Below are 25,080 nucleotides of genomic sequence, written 5' to 3' on the forward strand. Positions count from 1 at the left end.
AGTTGATTGGAGTAAAATTTCCTTAGCTTTTATATGTCATTTTGTGGGTGGGCTAATTTTTTGGGGACTTGCCAATTTGTTTTGCCGCCTTTTTTTTTTTTTTTTTTTGGATTTTAGATAAGTTAATTTTTTTTAATAAGGATTTTCTTTTTGCTTTAGTGGGATAGTGATGTTGTTAAGGGGGCAAATGTAATTTTATTGAGCAAAATTGCTAAAATTAGTTACTCATATATAGGAGTATTTTTTTTCCTCAAATTAGTGAAGCTAATATTTTAGCTCAGTGGAGGCACAATTAAAGAAAAAAAAATTCATGGTTTTAAAAACCAGAATGGTCAAAAAATTAGAAAATGGTCTAGTTCTTGGTTTTTCCCGATTCTCGACCAATTTTGAATGGTTTATTACCAGTTATTCTAGTTCTTATCGAAACTATTCTAGGTCCAGTTCTCGATTTAACTAGTGGAACCAGTCGGTTTGGTCCGGTTTTTAAAACAATGGAAAAATTGAAAGTAAAATTAATTTTAAAATATTAATCAATATTAATAAAAAAATTATTATATATTAATACTAATCAATTGAGTTTTTTTTTTTTTTTTTTTTTCAAATTCTCAATTGATTATAAATATATATTTCATATCATTAACAAAAGAAATCAAAATAATTTATTCATAGTAGACAACAATCAAATGAAGAGACTAATCTTTTTTTTTTTTTTTTTTTTTTTGAGAAACTGAAGAGACTAATCTAAACACATAAAATTTAAACATATTATTATAGCAATATATCGGTAAAGTTGTATACGTGCCTCACTATTTTGAATGATTTTAAATATTTTGAAATACTTCTTTTTGATAATTCGATAGTTAAAATGGAAGAGAGAAATTTGAATCGTTAGCATCTTCATTGAAAATATCACATTAAATAATACAACTTGAATTATAAAACTCTTGGCAAAATTTTGAATATTAATACAATACATATAAAAATGAGATAAAAATAGGGTCTTTTTAATTGTGGACCCACAATTTCAACTCTAAGAAATGAGAAGTAAAGGGTCTATTTGGATACCGCTTATTGCTGAAAACTAAAAACTAAAAACACTGTAGCAAAATAATTTTTAAATGTATGAATAGTACCGTGAGATCCAGGTTAGAAATTATATTTACTGAAAGAGGTACTTGTGGGTCTCGTGAATAGTACATAGAACCCACCCAAGGAAACGCAGACACAGAAACGAAATTTTAAGCGACACTACGAGACTGGCTTATTAATATGGCAGGTTTCTACTTTCTACTTTGTGTGCTCTTGAAGTCTGGCAGTAAAGCTGCAAAAGACTTCTAGTACTGTACTAGTATATAGTTGCTATGGTATTAATATATGAACAATAATTATCACACACTTATTAATGCGCAATCACTATATACACATTATCATGTGGACTAAAATCATGCTTTAAAAACTCAATTTCAATTAAAATAGTGAAATCCTGTTTTCCATTTCACAATTTTAATTGAAGCCATATTTTGAAAACATGATCTCAAAGAGTGTGCAATAACGAGGTATAATAATAAGATTTTCATTATGATCATACTAGTAAATATTTCAAGGACTAGAATGCTAGCATACATAATGTAAGTTATGCAACATGTAAATTTTTTTTTTTTTTTTTTTTTTTGCTTTTCCCAATGAAAATGTTGACAGTTCTAAGATGCACCAATTAGCTAACATGGCATTATCATAAAAGCAGGTAATTGTGCATGAATATGTGTGTGTGAGTGCAAGGAGCTATAATAAGCAAAAAGATAATTGTGGAAGTCAACTCCGATGTAGTATCTCATTGCCAAACACATGCGGAATGTGACTCTCTTCCTCGTCTTCTTCCTCATCTTGGGACGGTCTTGAAAGCTGCAAAGGCTCTAAGCTGTGTGGGGATGGTGCAGTCTCTGCTACAATGTCGAAATTTGAGGTGAAGGCACTCATGCTGATGAGGTTATTGGAAGCAGAAGAGTTGTTAGAATACGCTGGTTGCAGCACTGCAATGTTTTGCCGCTGTTGTTGTTGCGAGTTCTGAAGGGAATTTGCGAATGCAAACCTACTGTTTATAAGTTGTGTTTGCACCATAGCCAGCTCGGCTTGCAGAGATGCCACCTGAATATATAACAACAGTTTTCCCCAATTTAAGCCGTTCCAGAATATATATTAAAGCTAACCTACGCTTTTGACTCACATAGCATTCACGTTCATTTGGAGATTTGTGTGGTCCTCTTCTTCTTCTTTTTTGTTTTTTTTTTTTTTTTTTTTTTAACATAAGTTTATTAGCTTATTTGTGTGTATAATTTTTTAAAGGCTTACATTTTTTAGGTACAATTGTGCTTTATCAATTTTCAGAATAATAGCAATAAACTTTTCAATTAAAATTAATCTAAAGGCAAAGAGGGGTAGGATTGGATTAAGCTCAAATCTTATTAAAAGGCAAAAAAGTTTAACTTCTCTTTGTATAAATATGTACATGGGTACATATATTTTATGAAAACAATGGTTTACAATGATCTGTGATTTTAGAAAGTCAACAGAACTACCTAATTATAATTAAATATGATGAAATTTTGAAGATTGATAGTTTCCCTTTGACAAGAGCTTTTTCTTTTAGTTGTTTAACTTATTTGTTTAATTGCAATTTTTTAAAACTTTTTTTCCCTTGAGAGTAATCATGCTTTGACCAACTTCAGCCAATAAGCAAATAAACTTTCAACAAAAAAAATTACTTCTAAACACACTGAAAAGTGAAAGGTTCTGTTTGCTTTTATGAAGATGATCCCTGCATTAAATTTGCAGTTTGAAGGTTTAGCAATGAAGTTCAAAATTAGAAAAGAACCATTTGTGGCTGTCAAGTCATGCAATCAGTACCCAAATTTGGGTGAAAATCTATTACATGGTCAATTTACTAAAAAAATGGGCACAAAGAAAGGTTATTAAATATTAATTAATTCTTCTACAAATAGAAAGAGAAAAGAAATTCATTGAATAGAGAATATATAAATAAATCTTTCGAAGAAATTAAATATGAATCACCTTTAAATTAATTAATGAGCTTAACAAGTAGGAGTATTTGATGGAAGCAATGAGAGAGAAAAATCCAACCTGCTGTTGTAAAGCAAGTACAGTGGACACACAACCATAAACTGGGTCGGACAACCTGGCCTGAGCTTCATATGATATTGTAACCACAGCATCGTGTCTTTGGTGCACTGGTATATGCAACAAGAGCTTTGATACGTTACTTGCACCAAATACCTTGTGCACAGCTGCAAACCGAGCTGCTCCTTGGTCCGAGCCAAAGTGGGGAGCAAAGATACACCCATTAATGCACTTCCTCCTCAAAAACTTGCATGCCCCACATGGAGCCATTGCTGCTACCACTGGCTCTGCCTCTACCGTTGCCATAGTACGCTTTCCCCTGCCTTTACGTCGATTTCCAGATGTGCTATCACCATCTCGTGTCTCGGCCATTGGAGTAAGGGTGTTGAATTACAGTGAACAAAAGACTAGTGTGGTGGGGTTGGTGCTTATATGAAAATTAGAGGAGTGCACGTTAGTCTCGTGAAAGGGTTGTAAGGTGAATGTGGTAACTGGTAAGCTTTTCTTTTTTTAAAGAGAGACGTTATGGTTGGTAAAGAAGGAGAATGAGTGAAATGGGAAGTGTGTGTGTGTGTTTGTGATGCACTAGCAAAAGGAGTGATAGAAAAGGTTTAATGATTAAATATTGGTGCTGCACTTGGCGTGTGTGGGATGATTTATGAACAAAACGTGCATGGATTTCGTACCATGAGAAGATGCAAATTTTTTTTCAACCTCCTACTTTTATCCTATTCCAACCAACATAAAAATAAATAAATAAAAATAAATAAATAAATTTATTGGGGGTATCAGGATCAGGCTCTGCCTCTGCATAATAACTTTTCAACAACAATTTGACTGAACTTACCCAAAACTACCTTGCATCATGTTGTTCATCATTTTAGGGCTTATTAGGTACAGTTGTTTAAACAATAATTTTTGTAATTTAAATACCATAACATGTATTTTCACAACATTTTTTCATCCACACGTATTTCCATAACAAACGGACCCTTAGTATTCACAAATTACTAATGAATAGTGCCTTAATAACTTTAAGTACAAAATTTAATAACTTTTAAGTACAAAATTTAGTTACAAAATTAGTTGAAACCTAAGATTACAACTTCCTTTAAAAAAATTAACATTACTACATATTTTGAAAATCTAATCGTTGAATTGTATGTTCTTTATACTCTTAATAGATATATCAAATTTTGTGTAGATCGAATAATATTTATTATATAATTTATAAATTTATAATTTATGAATAATTTTAAACTACAAAAACTTGTAATTTAAATAATTCATTGATGACATAACTATTGATCTTTAATTTTCTAGAAATTGTGCAAGCATGGAGGATATAGGAAAAAAATGTAATCCAATGATAGATTTGTCAAAATTCAGTTCCAATAAAAAGATATTAATTAAAGTTGTAATTTTAAGTTACAACCAATTTTGTAACTAAATTTTGTCCTAACTTTAATGAGATGTTCATCAACAGATCCTTAAGAAACAACTTTAGTTGTGAATTTTTCTGGGTTGCTAAGTTATTCCTCATTGTGACCTTACATTCTTATGTCGTAGACTTTCCATCATGAACCATTCTTACTCAGGTGTGTTTCTGTCACTTGCCCCAGTTCCCAATGATAGGTGAGACCTCACCACGACCTCGCCCGCCACCATATATGTGACCTTACCACAACTAGAGACTCATTTTTTTAGTAGATGCAGATTTAATCTAGGTTGGTTATGGTTTTTTTTTTCTTTTTGTTTTTTTTTTTTTCTATTTTCCTTGGGTTAGTGTGATGCAGGTTCAATTTGAGTTGGTTGTGTATTTTTCTAGATTTTTATGAGTAGGTTTTTTTTTTTTTTTTTTTGGTGACGTTGGTTCAATATGTGTTGGATGTGGATTTTTCTTGGTTGCTATGAATTGTGAACATTTTGGTTTTTTAGTTTATGTAGGTTCGGTCTAGGTTGTCCATTTTGGGTGCTTGATGTGGTTGTGTTTGATTTGGAAATGTTGAATTTAGGGTTGTCCACCACCTGTCCAGACTGACTAAATCTACTTGATCTGAGCAATGTGTCGATTGATGGCAAGTCACTGGTGACAGAAACTGACAAGATCGGTTCGGTTTTTGGTTTGGCAGTCTGAGAAAATGAAGAACCCGACTTGCCCAATGATCCCAACTTCCTCTGCTCCAATCTCCTCTCCACCATTAATGATGACCCTAACTTTCTCAGATCCATGTGTCTCTCGGAATCAAACTCGAATATCTGGGGTGATCTCAGCCAATCCGATAAGAACTCCTCTAGATTTGAGGAGATCTCAACCGATCCAGTGAGATCTCCTCTCAATCTCAAGAGATCTCTACTGACTCGACCGGTGGCCAACTTGACTCGATCTGACCCATTCATCCTCTCGGTCGACAATGGGTCCTCCAATCTGCCACCTCACTTGGTTAGGTTAAGCCCAAAACTAACCTGGACCAACCCATGGACAACCCTAGTTGAATTACGAAAGGAGGGTGAAAAATAATTATATTTAGGGAGATAAAAATTAATATTTAAATGAAATAAAAATAAAGCATTAAGACTTATGTAGTTATTTGTGAATAGTATATTAGTTAAAATAACAAAAGTGGGGTTTTTAAATCAAATTTGACAAAAAAAAAAATACTTTGAGACTGATGTGAATGTTCTTAAGATAACAAGAATTTCAATACAATACCCTTATACATATACACACACACACACACATATATAAGTTAGATTTTACACAAAAATTTAAACCTCACCAATATAAGGATGCTTATAATGATGATACGTCATTTTTGTCAAAGCATAGGATAATGATGTGTCAAAACTTTTCTATTCCTTCTCATAGTACAAATCTTGTAAAATACTTTTTGTGCTTCATTTTATACTCTACCAAACACAACTTGCTATGTGTGCTTATTTCTTTCCTTAACAAATGACATATCACAATTGGTAGAGCATAAAGTTTCACAACAAGTGGTATTGGAGATTTGTACACTTCCTTCTCATTGTCATTACTCATTAGAACTACTAGTTTGTAACCCATGTTTATGCACGAGAATGATCAATTATAGTAATGCCATTGACGTTAAGCTTGGGTTATTAAACAATTTTCATTATATATATATATATATATATATATAGTCAAGTTTCTCCTTATTATAAACATATTTCTTTACGTACTGAAATATTTAATAGTAGATTTTGTATAAAAGTTACAATACATCTTCACATTAATGGCTAGGGAACTTCCATTATCTTTTTGGTTATGTGGTAAAGAAAGTATGGAAAAGAGTGTTGGGATGTACAGTGTATGGAAAAACTACTAACCAATACAATAAGGGTATGTTTGGTAACTGTTTTTTCCTCCTATTTTTTGTTTTCAAAAACAATTTTCTATTTTTGAGATTGTAGTGGGCCTTTTTTTGGTTAAAGTGGGCTGGGCTACCTCCTGCGATATAGGGCCCAAGTGTTCTGGGTATAGGAGTTGAGACCGGTCCAACTGCAACTCAACTTGATCCGATTTGTGCACAAACTATGCCTCATCCACCAGGAACACGCTTACGGCAGGCAGAACAGTTTCAAGTGAGTTGCGGCAGGCAGACATCATAATAATAATAAAATCAAATACTTTGAGATCTTTATTAAGGTGAACAAATAAACCTTACTTAAGAAAAAAGACAACCACAGTTTTAACAATAATCATTTTATAAGAAAAGTGAAAGGGAACAAGTGGGTAGTATGTGAGCTGATTAAGAAGTAAATAAATTAGATCAAGTCTGATCCGTAGAACCTAAACCAGAGAGGGAAGAACACCCCTTCTCAAAGTGAATAATCTCTCAAGGAGATCCTGCTGTAGAAATTAATCACTTTGAGGGAAGTGGACCTGAATGGTTGGTACTCAAGAACACCTTTCGCTTCCGGCAGAGAGCAGGATTTTGAGAGGGAGAGAGGGAATTAACCTATTGGTGCATGCCTGCCGTTCTCACTCTTTATCTTTTTTCTCTCCTTCTTCTCTAATATTCCCCTTTTTCTTATCTTTTTTCTATTCTTAATCCTTGTTTCTATTTCTTGGTTTTCAAGTTTTCAATACCGTAGTGCTTACTATTGTTGTTGTTCCTGTACATGGCAAGGGCCTCTTTATAGTGCTTGCCGTGATCGGATTTTACTATTTTAGCCCTTAACCACCTTTGTCTGGTCTGGGTGTACCTGCTGACCACCACTGGTCCGACTGTGAGCCATTCCCCATCGCCAGACAAAAGAAAGCTATTTTGTTTGTTTGTCTATCGTGGCACCCTTTCCTGCTACGGTGTGGGTGTCTTCTCTCTCCCTATCCCTCATGGCATGCACCTAGTGGTTCTAGCTCAGTTTTGCCCATTTGGATGGTATGTCATCCCAGCAGGATACTTCCCCCAAAAGAGCCCTAGCAGGAATACCTCAAGATAGGTTTTCCCCTCTCCCTACCACCAAACCATGCCCTCTTACCTCTGACCCATGACCTCACCATGTCCTGTATTGGCTGGGTACAGGCTGGTGAGGTTTGCGCCTTGCGCGTGCCTCTCTTCCATGTATGTTCAAAATCTGCCTACTGCTCATGTGTCTGTCGTGATTGGTCTGCACAGTCTGCCGTCCGTTCTTGACCATTTTCTGGTTTCCCTTTCCTTTATGGCTTGCCCTATTCGGGACTGGGCCTTGCTTGATGGTAGGCTTTGCTTTTTCCTTAGCCTACCCTTCTTCCTGCTACTATCTTCTGTCATACCACTCTATCATTCATGCTGTGAAGTTGTTTTGTTTCAATCTAGCTGGGCTCCTTTAGGACTGCTATTTATTCTTCCCCTAATGGCCCAGCAAACCCATTGGTTCTTGTGTTACATTACTAGCGGGCTCCTATATCCCATTTGTTTTCCCTTGGGCGTCCCGGGCCCGTTTGCTTTCCTTGGGTTTCCTCGGCCCTTTTCCTAACTTCACATTACCATGGGCTTTTACTGAATTCTTTGAGCTTCCCTAACTCAATTACGTTATTTCTCATCCTTGGGGTTCACGGGCTTGCCATCAACCCCTTACTTTCTTTGCTTTAATTACTTTGGGCTTGTTGTGGCCTATTCTCACTTTTCCACATCATATACTGCCCATAGTTTGCTTTTGTCTCTCTTTCCGGGCTCCTTTAAGCCCATTTACCTCTTCAAGACCCATCTGTTTATCTCATGGGCCTGTGATCCATTATTCCTGCCGCTTGGGCTTAATGAGTTTTTTATCCGTTTGCCAACTCCTTTTTGTCCATGTTGCTAGGCTTCTCCCTTCCACTTGGGCTTCCAAAATGGCCATCAACAGAGACTAAAAAACTTGTTTGGCAACTCAAAATGGACAGAAAATAAAAATTGTTCTCAAAACTCAATTTATAAAGGAAACTAAAAACATGTAAAAGGCTATTTTCAGTTTTTAATTTTCAAAAGTTAATGAAAACACACATTTAATTTAATGAATCTATCTCATTTAATGAGTTAGCAATTAGAATTCAAATCCTAGGAACAATATATTTTAGTATTTTCTATTTTTTTCTTCAAAAACCTATCTTTTTAATTTCAAATAACCAAACATGTTTTTTATTTCAAAAATACAAGAAAATTGTTTTTTCTTTATATTCCCAAAAACAAGTTTTTGAAAATAGAAAATAAAAACTATTACCAAACATAACCTAAGTATTACATGTTTAAAAAACATATGTATGCATGTTAGACTTTGACACCAAGGTTGCTAGGGGTCTTGCTTCTAGCGACACCTTTCTATGTACAACATATAAATATTTGAATTCCTTGAGCCAACAAGCTTCGAATGTCTTCCATTACCATTGTTATTTGTCAAGGCATAATCCTCTTTCTTATAAATATATCCTCCACCAGTCTATTGCCAAATGAGAAAATAATTTAATGGAAGCCTTGCTTTCTTGCTTTCTGCATAACCTCCCCCAAATCAGTGCAATGATATTCCTATATAGATCCATAAATTTCCTTCTTTTTTTTCTTTTTTTTTTTTAAACCATGGTCTCATATAAGGGTGGGCAAAACCAGCAAGCAGAATCCTAAATTGTTGATTTACATACATAACATTAACCACTAATAATGGAGAGTCCTTTGAGAGATTATATAACATATATAGAGCAAGTAGAATGACTAATTTGTCAGGTTTTTGGACTATGAAACGCAAGCATAGGCCTCGTATATATAAAAAATTGTGAAACATAGAATGTACGTGTACTACCTGAGCATGGAACCAATTAATAGTCCTTCACAATTGGTTAAACTGTCAAATTTTAGAAAGCAAGAATACCATGAAGGCAAATTTTGAGTTACCAAATTTGACGTAGCGGATTAAGGAGATCTAATTCGCACTGAAATCTTTATCTAAATAAGGCCATATCAACTTATATGTGACCAAAAGTTTAGGGTGAGGTATATATGTCTTGATCTACACTAAAGATAAATTTATTGAAGATGAGGCAACATCCATTAGCTACAATGTTGACTACTCAATATCATTCCTCTTATTGTTACAATCCCAGCTTGATTCATGAATCCAAAATTTTGTGATAAAAATAAAGAAAATATCAGTAGGGACTTCTTGTAATCATTGTGATTAATGGCAATCACTTGGTGAATATTGCTTTATACAGGGATGGAACCATGTACAAGCAGAGGGGGCTGTGGGTCCCCCCCTCCAATTTTTTTTAAAATATTAAATAATAAGTATATATTTGAGATTTTAGAAAATAAGTCCATGAAAAATTATATTTGTCCCTCTCAAGAAAATTATATTTGCCCCCTCTGACTTTGAATCCTAGTTCCATCCTTGGCTTTATACAAAAATATATATATAAAAAAGTTAAGAACCTAAATTAGTCTTATTGTAAGATAGCACCTAACATGAGTGAGGTCCCCTACTGCAAGAATAGAGAGAAAGAGGGGGAGGCTATCTAGAGCTTTTTGAGAAGAAAAAAAATTATGATAAAATGATAATAAATGAAAAATAAACATTTTATTGAAAAATTATGAGTAAGCTTGCCCTATGCTTAGGCGCAGTTTGCTACCTTATCAAATTGAAAGCCTCAAGAAAGATAGGATTTCCTGCACATAAGATATAAAAGAGAGGTATATATATGAAAACTTTACTTACAAAAAAATATTAAAAAATGAAGAAGAAGAAGAGAGGTATTGAACCTTTCTTTACATGTTGAGAAATTCAATAGCAATATCCAGTTTGGCATATTGTAATTTTCACCATTTAGTGTTCACTAATAGATCACAACTGTGATGAATAGAGAAGTGGCATTTCCAATTCAAGATTTTAAAAATCACCCAATAGCAAAGAGCTTCAATAGTACATCAAATTAATGGCAAACATATTAATAATTCAGAACAGAAAAAATTACCACGTCTTGCATCTAGTATTCTCAAAAGAAAAACAGCAAATATCTTGCAAAAAGGGATTCTGCACACAAAGAAGAAACAATTAATAAAAAATTCAGCATCATAAGCCGGTAATAAATTACTTGAATATAGAATACAAATCTTATTAAAAATGAACTTTACAAATGTCAGTTGCTAACAATAGTTAACTTGCATCATCTTGGCAGAAATGGCAGTTTAACAACTTTTCAGCATAACTTTTAACTAAGGAAATATCAACTTATAACCGAGAAATTTTCTTGGTCCAAAAATCGGTCATTGTATTTAATTAGGCCATTAATATATATATATATATATATATATGTGTGTGTGTGAAATTTCTTTATGTTTCTTAATTTAGAGGAATTTTGTAATGATGTAATTTTTGGTTAGGACCATATTTGTGGCCATGGATTTTATTTTATTAGTAGGTGACTTTAGCTTTATTAATGGCACTCCCATCCAAAGGATGATTTCTATCAATCAAATTTTGGGAAAATGATACTTTATGAATTTTGGTGAATATTTGGCCAAAGAACATGCATACACCACTATTGCAAAATTGCTTGGGTTTCTAATTGCTTTTATCATATATTAAAGTAGGTAAAAATAATAATTGCATCAATAAACATAGTAAAAGGGAGCAATAATCCAGTATTTTTAATCCAAGAGTGTCAAGTGTCCATATCCAAAATTTGAAATAGTAGACCCTTAATCCTAATCATAGATATACGAAGTTTTGAAACTTAAATGATTTAATTAATATCAAATAAGGTGTGTTTTTTTGGAGAAGCCTCAAATAAGGTGTGTTGGAAACCCATGCATCTTGGCTTGCAACCACATACATAACAAACTTTATTAGTAGAAGCTTCATAATCCTTCTTTAGTGGATTGAAATAAGGGCCTAACATAAAGTTAATTTAAGAGATTTTCTTACAAACAGAAAAATAAAGTTAGAAAAACTTTCAAGGTGGCTTCAACTTATTGTTTGTTTGAAATTTGTACGTGTCTAAATTTGTATTTGTTTGAAATTTCATGTTTAATGTTCATAGAGTTTCAAACCCTGCTTTTTGATCTGTTTTATGTTATGTTTTCAAATTAAAATGTGTTTTTCTAATGTCAAATAGTGAAGTGGGTTACACAAGCCTAACGGAAAAGAGCTCAGGTGGGTAAAGTGTTAAATTTTAAACCATAACTAGGCAATTTAAATTTCAACCAAACCACAAGTGGATAAGTTGTAGTTAGCCCAAAAATATATAAGTGGATTATGAGTCACCACTAGTGATGAATCTATTTAGGTGGGGGACTCCCCAAATTTCTAAAAAATCTCTTATATAATTGTATATGAGAACTGTGGGGACTATGGCCCAAAGTAATGAGTTGGGCCTTGGGCCCGTCCGAGGACGCAGCCCGTCCGAGGAGGCAACATGGTTTAAGCGATCCACGTTAAATCTTATCTTGGGAAATAAAGAAAAAAAGTCTGAGGAGGAATTCCTCCTTGGACACTGAAAATCCGGAGCAGAGGTGCATTCAAGCCACTGAAACACATCCCCTAAATACGTGGAAAGGAAGGAAACACAAAAGATCTAAGCAAAAGCTGCCACCACCACATTGAATGCACTATAGCTACTTTCCTAGCTGCATTAATGTGGAAAAGATCCCTGAACAATGTTACATTGGCAACCACAACTCACAAAAGACTGAAAGAGGTGTTTGATGGGACGGGTGCTCAAGTGGAGGCTTGGATAATTAACAAGTGTAAAGCCCAGATAATAAGGAAGAGCCTATATAATGTATAGAAGCCCCTATAGAAAAGGGGGACGGGAGCATGCAAAAGAACCCTAATGTACTGACCTGTATTCAGAAACTAAATTCTATGTCTCCTCGGATTAGAGGTTATTTCATCATAATAATTTTTTTTCTTGCTTATGTGTTCCTAAACCCCATGCAAACCTCTGCATAACTTATCTAAATCTAGTTCTTTGAACCATACTTTACAAAAATTCATTGTATTGGGCTTTTTGAACCAAGATCCCATACAGTGTGGGCCTGTGCTCCAAATTTTGTCCACACAATTGGCGCCGTCTGTGGGAAGAACTTGAGTATTAGTAAGTACGACGATTAAGCATGGCAGGATCAGGTCCACACCAAGAAAATCCACGCCAAGCTGACCCTCAGCAGACAGAACCTATTGGGCCTCAGCGGCAAAATAATCCTCCTGACCCTGGGCCAAATCTAGGCAATGAAAGAAACCAAGAGGGAAGCGCACTTATTACTCAGACGAGCCAAAGCCACTCCCAAGTAGGTAGTCGCATATCCCAAAGGCAAAACAACTATCAGGCCATGCAGCGAGAGATAGATGACCTGAAAAAGAAGTTGCGCCATGCGCAGCGAAGGCGGTCCCTCTCCAGCTTAGACACATCCTCTAACGAGGAAGAAGATGTCAGTTACAGGTAGAGGTCAAGAACTCCCCCAAGTGAAACATTTTCCTACGAAAAGGAGTCGCGCCCTGAACAGAGACATAAGAGCCCATCTAGTAAAGGTTTGAATAATGATGCCATGAACAAAGCACTGGATCAGATCTCCAGATCACCCTTAGCGCACAGGATAGAGAGGGCTAAATTACCTCGGCGCTTCCATCAACCTACGTTTACCATCTACAACGACTAAGCAAATCCTGTAGAGCATGTGAGCCAGTTTAACCAAAGAATGGCTATCCATTCCCAAAATGAGGCTCTGATGTGCAAAGTTTTTCCGTCCAACCTGGGACCCGTGGCGATGAGATGGTTCAACAGCATAAACACGAACTCCATAGATTCCTATTAGCAGCTCACTCAAGCTTTTTGCTCTCGCTTTATTACAAACAGCAAAGTCCCTCGACCCCTAAGTTCGTTATTATCCTTGTCTATGCACGAAGGGGAAACCTTAAAGGTGTATTTGGATAGGTATTGGGAGATGTATAACGAGATGGATCAAAACCACAATGACATCACCATCAACACATTCAAAAGTGGTCTCCCCACCGAGCATGGTTTAAAGAAGTCTCTAACTGGTAAACCCATCACCAGCGTTCACCAACTGATGGACAGGATTGACAAATACAAAAGGGTGGAAGAGGATCAACTACAAGGGAAAGGAAAAGAGAAGATCATCCCCCCCAAAGGGAATGATTACAGATCAGAACGATATAACAGTAACCAACCGAGAAGGGATTTTTCGAGACAGGCTGGACAAACCAACATGCAAACGGTTAATGCCGTATTCAGAGAGCCGGTGCAACAAGTTTTGGAGAAAGTAAAAAATGAGCCTTTCTTCAAATGGCCGAGTAAAATGGCCGGAGACTCCTCAAAGCGCAACCAGAACCTGTAATGTCATTATCATCAAGACCACGAGCATACCATCGAGGATTGCAGGAATCTATGGAATCACCTGGATCAATTAGTCCGAGAAGGAAAATTACGCCACCTTTTACACCCCTCCAGCGGTCATCTGGGCCAAGCAGTTCAAGAGCCTCGAAAAGATGTATCTTTGAGACCTCCCATGGGGACGATACACGTCATCCTCGCCGCTTCAGGGAGGACCGGCGCTTTTCCCTCTGGGGTGCTGTCTGTGGCTCGGCTTCACACCGAGGATGGTGAGAAGGAGTCTAAAAGATCTAAAAAAGGAAACTCACCTGTGTTGGCATTCTCGGATGAGGACAAGAGGGGAACTATCCAACCCCATGACGATGCTTTGGTAGTTACATTGAGGATTGGAGGGTTCGACGTGAAAAGAGTGCTGGTAGACTCGGGTAGTGCTGTGGAAGTGATGTACCCTGATCTATACAAGGGGCTGAACCTAAAGCCTAAGGACTTAAAAGCATATAACTCTCCTCTAATAAGTTTCGAAGGGAAGACTGTCATACCGAAAGGGCAGATCAGATTGCCCATATAGACCGGAACAGAGGTGGTGGAGGTGGATTTTATTGTGATCAACGCCTACTCACCCTACACGGCCATAGTAGCCAGACCTTGGCTCCATGCCTTGGGAGCCGTTTCTTCTACACTTCACCAAAAGGTAAAATACCCGTCGGGGGGCCAAATGGAAGAGATTGAGGGAGATCAAGCCATGGCTAGGCAATGCATGGTGGCCGCCATCTCACGCCGGTCCAGTGCAGAATCCTCGGCGTTTGTGAAAAAGGACTTATAGCAACCAACCACCTCGGCAGCACCAATCGGTGAATTAGCCAAAGAGATAAAATGTGAGAGTTTAGAAAGGGTTACCGTTGACAATAATCTAGAAAGATTTTTCCAAGTCGACTCGAAATTACCTCTCCTAGAAAAAGGGGAACTGATCGGGTTTCTAAGAAGGAATGTTGATGTATTTGCATGGGATGCCTATGATGCCCCAGGGGTGGACCCTAATCTCATTTGTCACTACCTAAACATTAACCCATCTTCTATTCCAAAGAAGCAACCACCCCGGCGCCCGTCGAAAGAGCATGCAGACGCTGTTAGGGATGAAGTGATGAAGCTGAAAAAGGTAGGGGCTATTAAAGAAGTCTTTTACCCTGAATGGTTGGCAAATACAGTAGTGGTAAGAAAGAAGACGGGGAAGTGGCAAGTCTACATAGACTTCACAGACTTAAACAAGACGGGTCCGAAGGACCCGTTCCCGTTGCCGCAGATAGATCGGTTGGTAGATGCGACTGTAGGCCACCCCCGAATGAGCTTCCTGGATGCCTTCTAGGGTTATCATCAAATACCACTGGCTCTAGAAGATCAGGAGAAAACAACGTTTATGACACCCGTCAGAAATTACCACTATAAGGTGATGTCTTTCGATTTAAAGAATGCAAGGTCAACCTACCAAAAGATGATAACCAGAATGTTCAAACCACAACTAGGCAAGGCTATTGAAGTCTACATTGACGATATGGTAGTGAAAAGTAAAGTGGTGTCTGAGCACGTGAAAGACCTTGAAGTCATTTTTAGCATCCCAAGAGAGCACAAGCTGTGCCTCAATGCTTCTAAATGTTCATTTGGCGTCAGATCTAGTAAATTTCTAGGCTATATGGTAACTCATAGGGGAATAGAGGTAAGCCCGGACCAAATCAAAGCGATTAATAGCCTACAAGCTCCTCGAAATCCGAAAGAAGTACAGAAACTCACTAGAATGATCGCAGCATTAAATCGGTTCATTTCCCGATTTGCAGACCGATGCCGACCTTTTTACCTCTTGATGAACAAGTGGAAAGGATTTGAATGGACCGAGGATTGTGCCCTAGCCTTCCAACAACTTAAAGAGTACCTATCACGACCACCCATCATATCTAGCCCTGAGGCCGACGAAGTTCTGTTCGCCTATATAGCGGTGGCCTCTCACGCTGTAAGCTTGGTATTAATACGGGTTGATAATGGCATACAGCGACCAGTGTACTACGTAAGTAAATCGTTACATGAAGCTGAAGTGCACTACTTACCACTGGAGAAGACAATTCTTGCTGTAGTGCATGTCACGCGAAAACTTCCTTACTACTTTCAGGCACACACGGTCATTGTCCTGACTCAACTTCCTCTCCGATCGGTGCTTCGAAGCGCCGATTACACAGGAAAAATCGCCATGTGGAGTACGCTTCTAGGGGCTTTCGATATTAAGTACATGCCTAGGATCTCTGTCAAGGGCCAAGTCCTCGCAAATCTAGTCGCTGAATTTGCTGAACCCTCTGTAGAAGCAGTAGCCGAGGAGGAAAACATGGATGGAAAATCGGTTGGCACAATCTCTGCACAAGGAGCCTCGAGATGGAGGGTCTATGTGGATGGCGCGGCAAACCAAAAAGGATCTGGGGTAGGGCTAATTCTAATATCGCCCCAAGAGGGTCACCATTGAAAAATCATTAAGACTTGGATTCTCGGCTACAAACAATGAAGCCGAGTATGAGGCTTTGCTGCAAGGAATGGTCATGGTGCAAAAAATGGGTAGAAAGGCAATAGAAGCGTTCTCAGACTCTAGACTGGTCGTAGGCCAGGTGAGGGGCGAGTTAGAGGCTAGAGATGCGAGAATGCAGGAATACCTCAGTCAAGTCAAACGCCTGCAATCAGGCTTTGAATTTTTTAATTTGATGCATGTCTCTAGAAGCGGGAACACACATGTGGATTCACTGGCCACTCTTGCCATGTCTTCGGCATAGGATCTACCACGAGTGATCCTTGTTGAGGATTTATGCAAGACCGATACAATAAAAAAGGATATAGTTCGAATCCATCAAGTCAGAAGGAATCCGAGCTGGATGGATCCCATAGTGAACTTCCTCAAAGATAATGTATTGCCTGATGAAAAATTGGAGGCTGAGAAGATACGGAGGAAGGCTCCTCGGTTTTGGTTGTCAAGGGTATTGGTGGCCGAACATGCAGAAAGAGGCCCAAGAATATGCAAAGATGTGTGATCAATGCCAGAGATTCGCCCCAAATATCCACCAGTCGGGGGGAGTCCTTAATCCCCTCTCCAGTCCTTGGCCGTTCGCTCAGTGGGGTCTGGATATTGTCGGTCCCTTCCCAAAAGCAGCAGGGAACAAGCGATACTTAATAGTCGGCACTGATTACTTCACCAAATGGGTAGAGGCTGAGCTTTTAGCCAACATCAGGGACGTGGATGCAAAGAAGTTCATTTAGAAAAACATCATTACGTGCTTTGGAACTCCTTGCACCCTCATTTCGGACAACAGCCTTCAATTTGATAGTAAAGCCTTCAGGAAATATTGTTGCGACTTTGGAATCACAAACCGATATTCCACTCCAACCTATCCCCAAGGAAACGGGCAAGCCGAAGTTGTGAACAAGGTCATAGTGAGAAGGCTGAAAAAGAGACTGGATGATGCAAAGGGAAGATAGGTGGAAGAACTACTACACATCCATGGGAAACTGCTTTTTCAATGACTTATGGGGCCGAGGCTATGCTCCCCCTGGAAACTAACTCCCTAACGTTGAAATCCAGCACTTTTACCCCAAGAAATAATGACGAGTTACTAGGGAGAAGTCTAGACTTAGCCGAGGAGAAAAGAGAAAAAGTAATGATCCAATTGGCCTATTACCACCAAAAGTTAAAGCAGGGGTACGATACTAATGTAAAATTAAGGCCACTAGGGCCAGGCGACCTCGTGATGAGAAATTTTTTTGGCAACGCCAAGAACCCTTCCTGGGGCGAGCTGGGAACCAATTGGGAATGACCATATCGCATCACCTCAGTGGCAGGAATAGGTGCTTATTATCTAGAAGATCTAGACGAGAAAACTATACCTCACCCATGGAATGTAAATAATTTGAAAAGATATTATTATTAATGAAAACAACTATGCCTATATTGTATCCCGTGATCATCGCGCATTTGTTGACTCACTTCCATCTATCCAAGTTTTAAATAGAACCTAAGTTCTGCATGACTCATCGGATCACAGACTTAGGAGAAATTAACAACTTATTGCGTCTATCCAAGTTTTAAATAGAACCTAAGTCCTGCATGGTTCCTCGGACCACAGACTTAGGGGAAATTAACAACTTATGGCGTCTATCCAAGTTTTAAACCTAAGTCCTGCATGGCTCCTTGGACCACAGATTTAGGGGAAATTAACAACTTATGGCATCTATACAAGTTTTAAACAAAACCTAAGTCCTACAGGGCTCCTCGGACCACAGACTTAGGGGAAATTAACAACTTATAGCGTCTATCCAAGTTTTAAACAGAACCTAAGTCCTGCATGGTTCCTCGGACCACAGACTTAGGGGAAATTAACAACTTATGGAGTCTATCCAAGTTTTAAACTGAACCTAAGTCCTGCATGGCTCCTCGAACTACAAACTTAGGAGAAATTAACAACTTATGGCATCTATCCAAGTTTTAAACAGAACCTAAGTCTTGCATGGCTCCTCGGACCACAGACTTAGGAGAAATTAACAACTTATGGCGTCTATCCAAGTTTTAAACAGAACCTAAGTCCTGTATGGCTCCTCGGACCACAGACTTAGGGGAAGTTAACAACTCAAGACTTCTATGCAATTCTAAGGTATGTTCAAATTCTTGTATGATAGCATTTATTGTTCTAAATTCATTACACGGTCCTGCCTTTTCTCATTTGTTTATATTGATAGGTTTGTTGCAAACATCAACTAAAGAAACAGTAACATTAACTCGGAACAATATAATAAAATTCCATCAACTTCAATCATAAAGATAAAAAAAAAATGAGAAAAAGAGCATTTGTATTGATAACCAAAAATAATACAATAAGAAGTCTTTGCAAAAGAACAAAAGGCAATACAATTTCCGTTCGAAATAAAAAATAATAATAATAATAAAGAGGATCCTAGGAGCTAAGCCTCAGTAGGAGGATCTTCTTTTCACTCTGGTTGAGAAGGAGGAACATCCTTGGCTTTTGGATCTGCCCCATGGTCCTCAGCCTCAATGATTGTCTCCTTAGCGAGATCCTTGGCCTTGGAGGAGGGTTTTTTTCCCTTATCCTTGCCTTTACCCTTCTCTTCCTCCACATCCTCGACCCAGACAGCGACCTAGCCAGAGCCCCCGGCAATTTCAGCTAAGGGGATGGCATCAGGAACAATCGTTGGCTGCTCGGAAGCTTCAGTGGTATCGGCAGGGATCTCCCGGATCTCTGGAGGGAAGAAGACATTCTCAGACAATCTCAAGGCAAAGTCTGCAGGGATCCTTGCTGCATTAAGGGCCTGAGCCCATGAAATACTGCAGTAATCCCTACATACCTCTGGCAGCTCCTCGGAGAGTCTTGCCTCAGTCTCCTCCGCCCCAAGCTGGTAGGTAGCCCTTTTTTCGGCCTCACCTGCTTCCTTGACTAGCTGAGCTGCTTCCTTAGCAAGCCGGGCCTTTTCTTGGGCTTTCTGTAACATGGCCTTGAGACCCAACATGGCTTGCTTTTCAGTAGCAAGGTTGGTCTCAGTCACGTACAGTTTTTGGCGTTGATCTTCGGCTTGTTTTTCAGCAGTCTTCAAGCCAGCCTCAGCACTCTTACGACCTGACTCAGCCTCCTTGAGCTTCTCAGATGGCTCATAGTGCTCCTACTTGAGGGCTCCCAGAGCCTTCTCCACTTCGGCACAAGAGAGGGCTTCGACATCAGCTAACTTACGATTGTCACGGCACCACTCCTCGGTCACAAACACTTGCTGAGTGATCTGCGAAAGAAATGACAAAATGACAAGTTAAAATATGATATGATCCAATGATCTTACCGAGGAGAAGATGAATTGCCTTACCATCGCAAGATCCCTCTTCAGGGATAGGAAGAGTTCAGACTGTGAAAATCGCCTGTAAGCCTCCATGTCCCTGGGAAAGAGCACGGGCTACTCCAGGGCTTCAACAATATACCCCACTCGGCCCCTGTTATACTCTCGGATTGAAGCATTATAAGGGATGGCTGCTCTGTCCACTTCGAGTCTTGGGCTCCAAGTGTGTGGAGGAACACGCACTTCAGCCCGTTCCATCTCTTCTCGGCTCTCCACAGATGGAGCCCTTCTGTCCCGATGCTCCCGAGTCCTTTTTTGTTGTTTATCGCCCTGGCGAGGACCCACCTCGCCTTCCTTAAGGGACTCAACCGGCCTTTTCTTCTTCAGGTCGGGAATAACTTTCAAGCCGGGATCAACAGGGATTTGCGGAGCAGCAGGAGGAAGGACAGAGGCTTGGGACTTGGCAGACACCTTCGATGATTTCCCCTTGCCTCTGGCAGCCATCAGTTCTCGCAAACTTTTTCCTTTGTTGGAGGCCATGTTGTTCACCTCCTCGTCTGAAGAGTCGTCCGAGCAGGCAATGACAAGAGGGGTGCCGATCACGGAATTTCTATCCTGTTCTCACTCAAGGTCTGAAAGCTCGATCAGTGGAGCTTTTGGAATATCCTCTTCGAAGTAGAACTCATCTATCTCCTCCTCAAGAGAAAGACGAGATGATTCGGTCTCTTCTTCAACATGCACTGCAACTTCGGGATTATCTTGTGGAAGTGGTTGTGCAGCTGGCTGAGGATTCTGAATGCCAGGCAAAACAACCGGCCTAAGATCGTCTCGAGCTAAAAACCTGGGCTTCGATACGTCGATCCTAGCCAACCTTGGACTACCAACTCTTATGGATTGGTCGACATCTTGAAAAGCACAGGACAAGGGTTGGTAACCCAAAATCAGATGAGCCGCGCATGATTGTCCACCTTTGTTGACGTAGATCTCTGACCTCAAAAGATAGTTCAAGGCCTAAATGTTTACGTGGCTCAGCCGAGGAGCGACGTGTGCTCTATCTACAAAACAGTCGAGAAGGAAATTGTAGTTAGGTTACAAAAATTTTGAATCTTCAAGCAAAAGAAAATGAAGCTAAAGGGTTAAACCCCCTTCCCAGGGGATTGTTCCTAAAGGCACCGCACCTGGATCTCCCGCCCGAGTTGGACAATGAAGACCATCGCTCTACTCTCCCGAGGCAATAAGGAAGTCATCCTTCATACCCTTATTGGATTTAGGAAGACAAGGGATTAACCTAACGATCTCGGACCGAGATTTAAGGTAGTACCCCGCTTTGTCAAGATGGTGGCACTCGTACATGTGAACAACGTCATGCCATGTAAGAATTAAATCCATTTGCTCATTCAGGACATCTATGCTGCCCAAGACCCTAAACAGGTTGGGAGCGCACTGATGCGGTGTCAACCTATGGTTAAACAAATAGTCCCGGGTAATCCTACGCATGGGAAGCGTCATTCCTCCTTCTATAAAAGCAATCATGGGAATGACGACTTGACCCACGTCCCTATCGTTCAGCACTCGTTCTGGAGGACAGTACTCCAAAACTACCTCCTGCGGGATGTGGTACTTTGCCCTAAAGGCCTCCATGGCGGCCGGAGTCTACTAGACGAACCGGTGGGCTGAGGAGGAAGGCCGAGGTGAAAATTGGGGTTTTAAAGAGGAAAGAGAACTTACGAGTATCCTTACAACAATCTCTAAAGCTCTCAGAGATTTTCTCAGGAAAAAGTTTCTCACTGAAGTAGTCACGGAAATTTCAAGGCCTAGACATTAATGAAGAACTAGGCGCTGGAATTCTCTAGCGTTCTTAAGTGTTAATAGAAAAGAAAAGCTAAAAGAGTTTCCCCAGGGCCTTATATAGCAAGAGAAAAAAGGGAAGGTCACTCCTGCTCAAAATTCTAGGAAGAATGTCAACCGTTAGATCTGCGTTTCGCCACTGGATGGGGGAGACATAAAGCCACCTAGAGTAATAAGCCGTGCCTCGTAATTTGCAATGCATCAGAAGCAACTGCCCCCACACGTGTGAACCGGAAGCTAATTGTTCTTATCCCTTAAAAAGTCAAAACCCCGCTTCTTCTCCTCGGAAGGAGATAAAAACCGGAGTTTTGAGGGGCTATTGTGGGGACTATGGCCCAAAGTAACGAGTTGGGCCTTGGGCCCGTCCGAGGAGGCAACATGGTTTAAGCGATCCATGTTAAATCTTATCTTGGGAAATAAAGAAAAAAGGTCCGAGGAGGGATTCCTCCTCGGACACTGAAAATCCGGAGTGGAGGTGCATCCAAGCCACTGAAACACATCTCCTAAATATGTGAAAAGGAAGGAAACACAAAAGATCTAAGCAAAAGCTGCCAACACCACATTGAATGTACTACAGCTACTTTCCTGACTGCATTAATGTGGAAAATACCCCTTGTAGGGGCCTTTTTTTGTGTATGGTGTATTGGGCTTGGGCTGCCTCCTGTGGTAATGGGCTGGGCTGCCTCCTACGGTGATGGGCCCTAATATTTCTGAGTAAGGGAGTTGGGGCCGATCCAATTGTAACTCAACTTGGGCCGATTTATGCACAAACTTATGCCTTGTCTGCCAGGAGTAAACTTACGGCAAGCAGAACTGTTGCAGACGAGTTACGACAGGCAGATATAATAATAACCAAAACAGAGTATTCTGACTTTTTAAATAAATGGCTATGTACTCCCTACTAATAAAGCATGATTACAGTCATAATGATGTCAATCACAGAAAAAGTAAAGAAAATAATACGAACTAATCAAATGGGCATAAATCAAGTTTTTTAGTTTAGTTTGCGAAGCAAAGCCAAAGAAGAGAGAATGCCTCTTCTCAATGCAAATAATCTCCCAGGAAAAAGATCCTGCTGTGGGGATTAATGGCTTTGAGGGAGTCGGACCTGAATGGTTATTGCCCAAAAAGAAAGATTCTTGGTTTACGTTTTGGAAGAAAGCAAGATTTGAAGGGGGAGAGAGGGAAACCGATCTATTGGTGCATGCCCATTGAACTAACTCTCCTTTTTCCTTAGTTTCCTTCCTTTTCTTCTCTATTTTCTTTCTTATCTTTTTTCTTTTCTTCTTACTCTGTTTTTCTTTTCACTCCGTAAAAAATACTCTGTTTTTCGATCCCTTTTTCAGGGCACGACAAGGGCCTTTTTATAGTGCCTGCCGTGACCAATGTTTTACTGTTTTGCCCCTTAACCGCCTTTTTCTGATCTGAGCGTACTTGCCGACCACCAGATCTATGCGACATCCACCCTTGCCAGATAGAGGCAGGTTTGTTTCGTTCCTCTGTATACCGTAACATTTCCTCCTACCACGGTATTAATGCTTTCTCTCTCTACTCTCAAGGCATGCACCCAACGGTTCCCCCTCAAACTTGCCTCTTTTGGGTGATCTATCATCCCAACAGGACGTACCTCCCAAAAGGGCTTAGGCAGGAGCCGCAAAATAAATTTTTCCCCTTTCCCCACCACCAAACCATACCCCCTTTACCTCTTACCTCTGGCCCATGGCCCCACCATGTCCTATATTGGCTGGGTACAGGCTGGTGGTGCCTGGGCCTTGCGCGTGCTTTCCTTTCAGATATGTCCAAGAGTCTGCCTGCTGCTCATGCGTCTGTCGTGATCTAGAGACTCTCCATCTGCGTTTCCTGACCCTTCATGTGGGCTTTTCTTTGGTTTCCCGCTCCATTCAGGAGCTGGGCTTTGTATGGTGATGGGCCTTACATTTCTTTGTCCCACTTTTTATTTTCTTTATTGCCTGCCACGTTGAACTGTTATTCCTGCCGTAATAACTTAATCCTACTGGACCTCTTTTTGGGCCAGCTATTTATCCCTTTTCTCAGTGGCCTGTCATGAGCACTGTTTTGTTTTTACTCATGGGCTCATATGTCCCTTTAGGCTTTCCTTTGGGCATCCATTTCTGATTGCTTTCTTTGGGCTTCTTCGGCCCGTTTGCTAATTCCACACTCCCATGGGCTTTTTACTAACTTCATTGGGCTTCTCCGGCCCAATAACCTTATTCTTATCTTTGGGGTTCATGGGAGGCCCATGAACCCTTTACTCTCTTAGTTTGCATTGCCTTGGGCCTGCGATGGCCCTTTCTCACTTTTCTACCTCATACACTGCCCATGGGATGCTATTTCTTTCTTTCCTGGCTTCTTTGAGCCCGCTTGCCTCTTCAAGACCCATTTGTTTATTTGTTGGACATGTGATCCATTATTCTTGCCACTTAGGTCTAATGAGTTTCTTGTTATCTATTTTGTCAATTCTTTGTAGCCCTCATTATTGGGCTTTTTCTGTCTGCCTAGGCCTCTACAAATGGCCCTCAACACCCCTGAACAGTGTTACATTGGCTACCACAACTCACAAAAGACTGAAAGAGGAGTCTGATGGGACAGGTGCTCAAGTGGAGACTTGGATAATCAACAAGTGTAAAGCCCAGATGATAAGGAAGAGCCTATATAATGTATAGAAGCCCCCATAGAAAAGGGGGACGGAAGCATGCAAAAGAACCCTAATGTACTGACCTGTATTCAGAAACTAAATTCTACGTCTCCTCGGACTAGAGGTTATTTCATCATAATAATTGTTTTTCTTGCTTATGTGTTCCTAAATCCCATGCAAACCTCTGCTTAACTTATCTAAATCTAGTTCTTTGAACCATACTCTACAAAAATTCATTGTATTGGGCTTTTTGAACCAGGATCCCATACAGTGTGGGCCTGTGCTCCAAATTTTGTCCATACAAGAACTTTAATGGTGAAATATATAAAGGATTAATAAAGAATAGATAATTATCGTTCTTTGCTAAAAAAATAAAAATAAAGAATAGATAATTTATTAAATATGTTATTTGATTAGGACAAAAACTCAAATACAATACCTTATGTGTAGTTCTTTAAGTTTTCCAATTAATTTATAGGTCTGGTTAATGTATGCTCTTAGAGTATACATTAACAATCTTTTTTTTTTTTTAAAAAATATCAAAAATTGAAAAAGTTGTCAAACTTTTTAGACTGCATTTTCAATTTCCGATAAAAATTTTCCTAAAATAGATTACTAACATATGCCCTAAGAGCATATATTAGTAATATATGCCCTTAGGGCATATATTAGTAAAATCTTTATGGTCTGTTTGGATTGAGGGGAAGAGAGGAGAGTAGAGGAGAGTAGTGTAAATTTGGCACAAAATTAGCCT

The 25,080-nt window shown here is 39.4% G+C and overlaps 1 protein-coding gene across 1 annotated transcript; it reads right to left on the reverse strand.

Moving 5' to 3' along the window:
* Nucleotides 1–1,638: 1,638 nt before the first annotated feature.
* LOC115953592 (LOB domain-containing protein 20) lies at nucleotides 1,639–3,640 on the reverse strand. The gene is made up of 2 exons (XM_031071326.1): nucleotides 3,139–3,640; nucleotides 1,639–2,145 (listed from the first exon to the last, which is right to left on the reverse strand). Exons 1-2 carry the CDS (start codon nucleotides 3,505–3,507, stop codon nucleotides 1,813–1,815), a joined length of 702 nt encoding a protein of 233 aa, XP_030927186.1. The 5' UTR covers nucleotides 3,508–3,640; the 3' UTR covers nucleotides 1,639–1,812.
* Between the last annotated feature and the right edge of the window lie 21,440 nt (nucleotides 3,641–25,080).

The sequence above is a fragment of the Quercus lobata genome, chromosome 7 (assembly GCF_001633185.2).
Source record: "Quercus lobata isolate SW786 chromosome 7, ValleyOak3.0 Primary Assembly, whole genome shotgun sequence".
Lineage (NCBI taxonomy): Eukaryota > Viridiplantae > Streptophyta > Magnoliopsida > Fagales > Fagaceae > Quercus > Quercus lobata.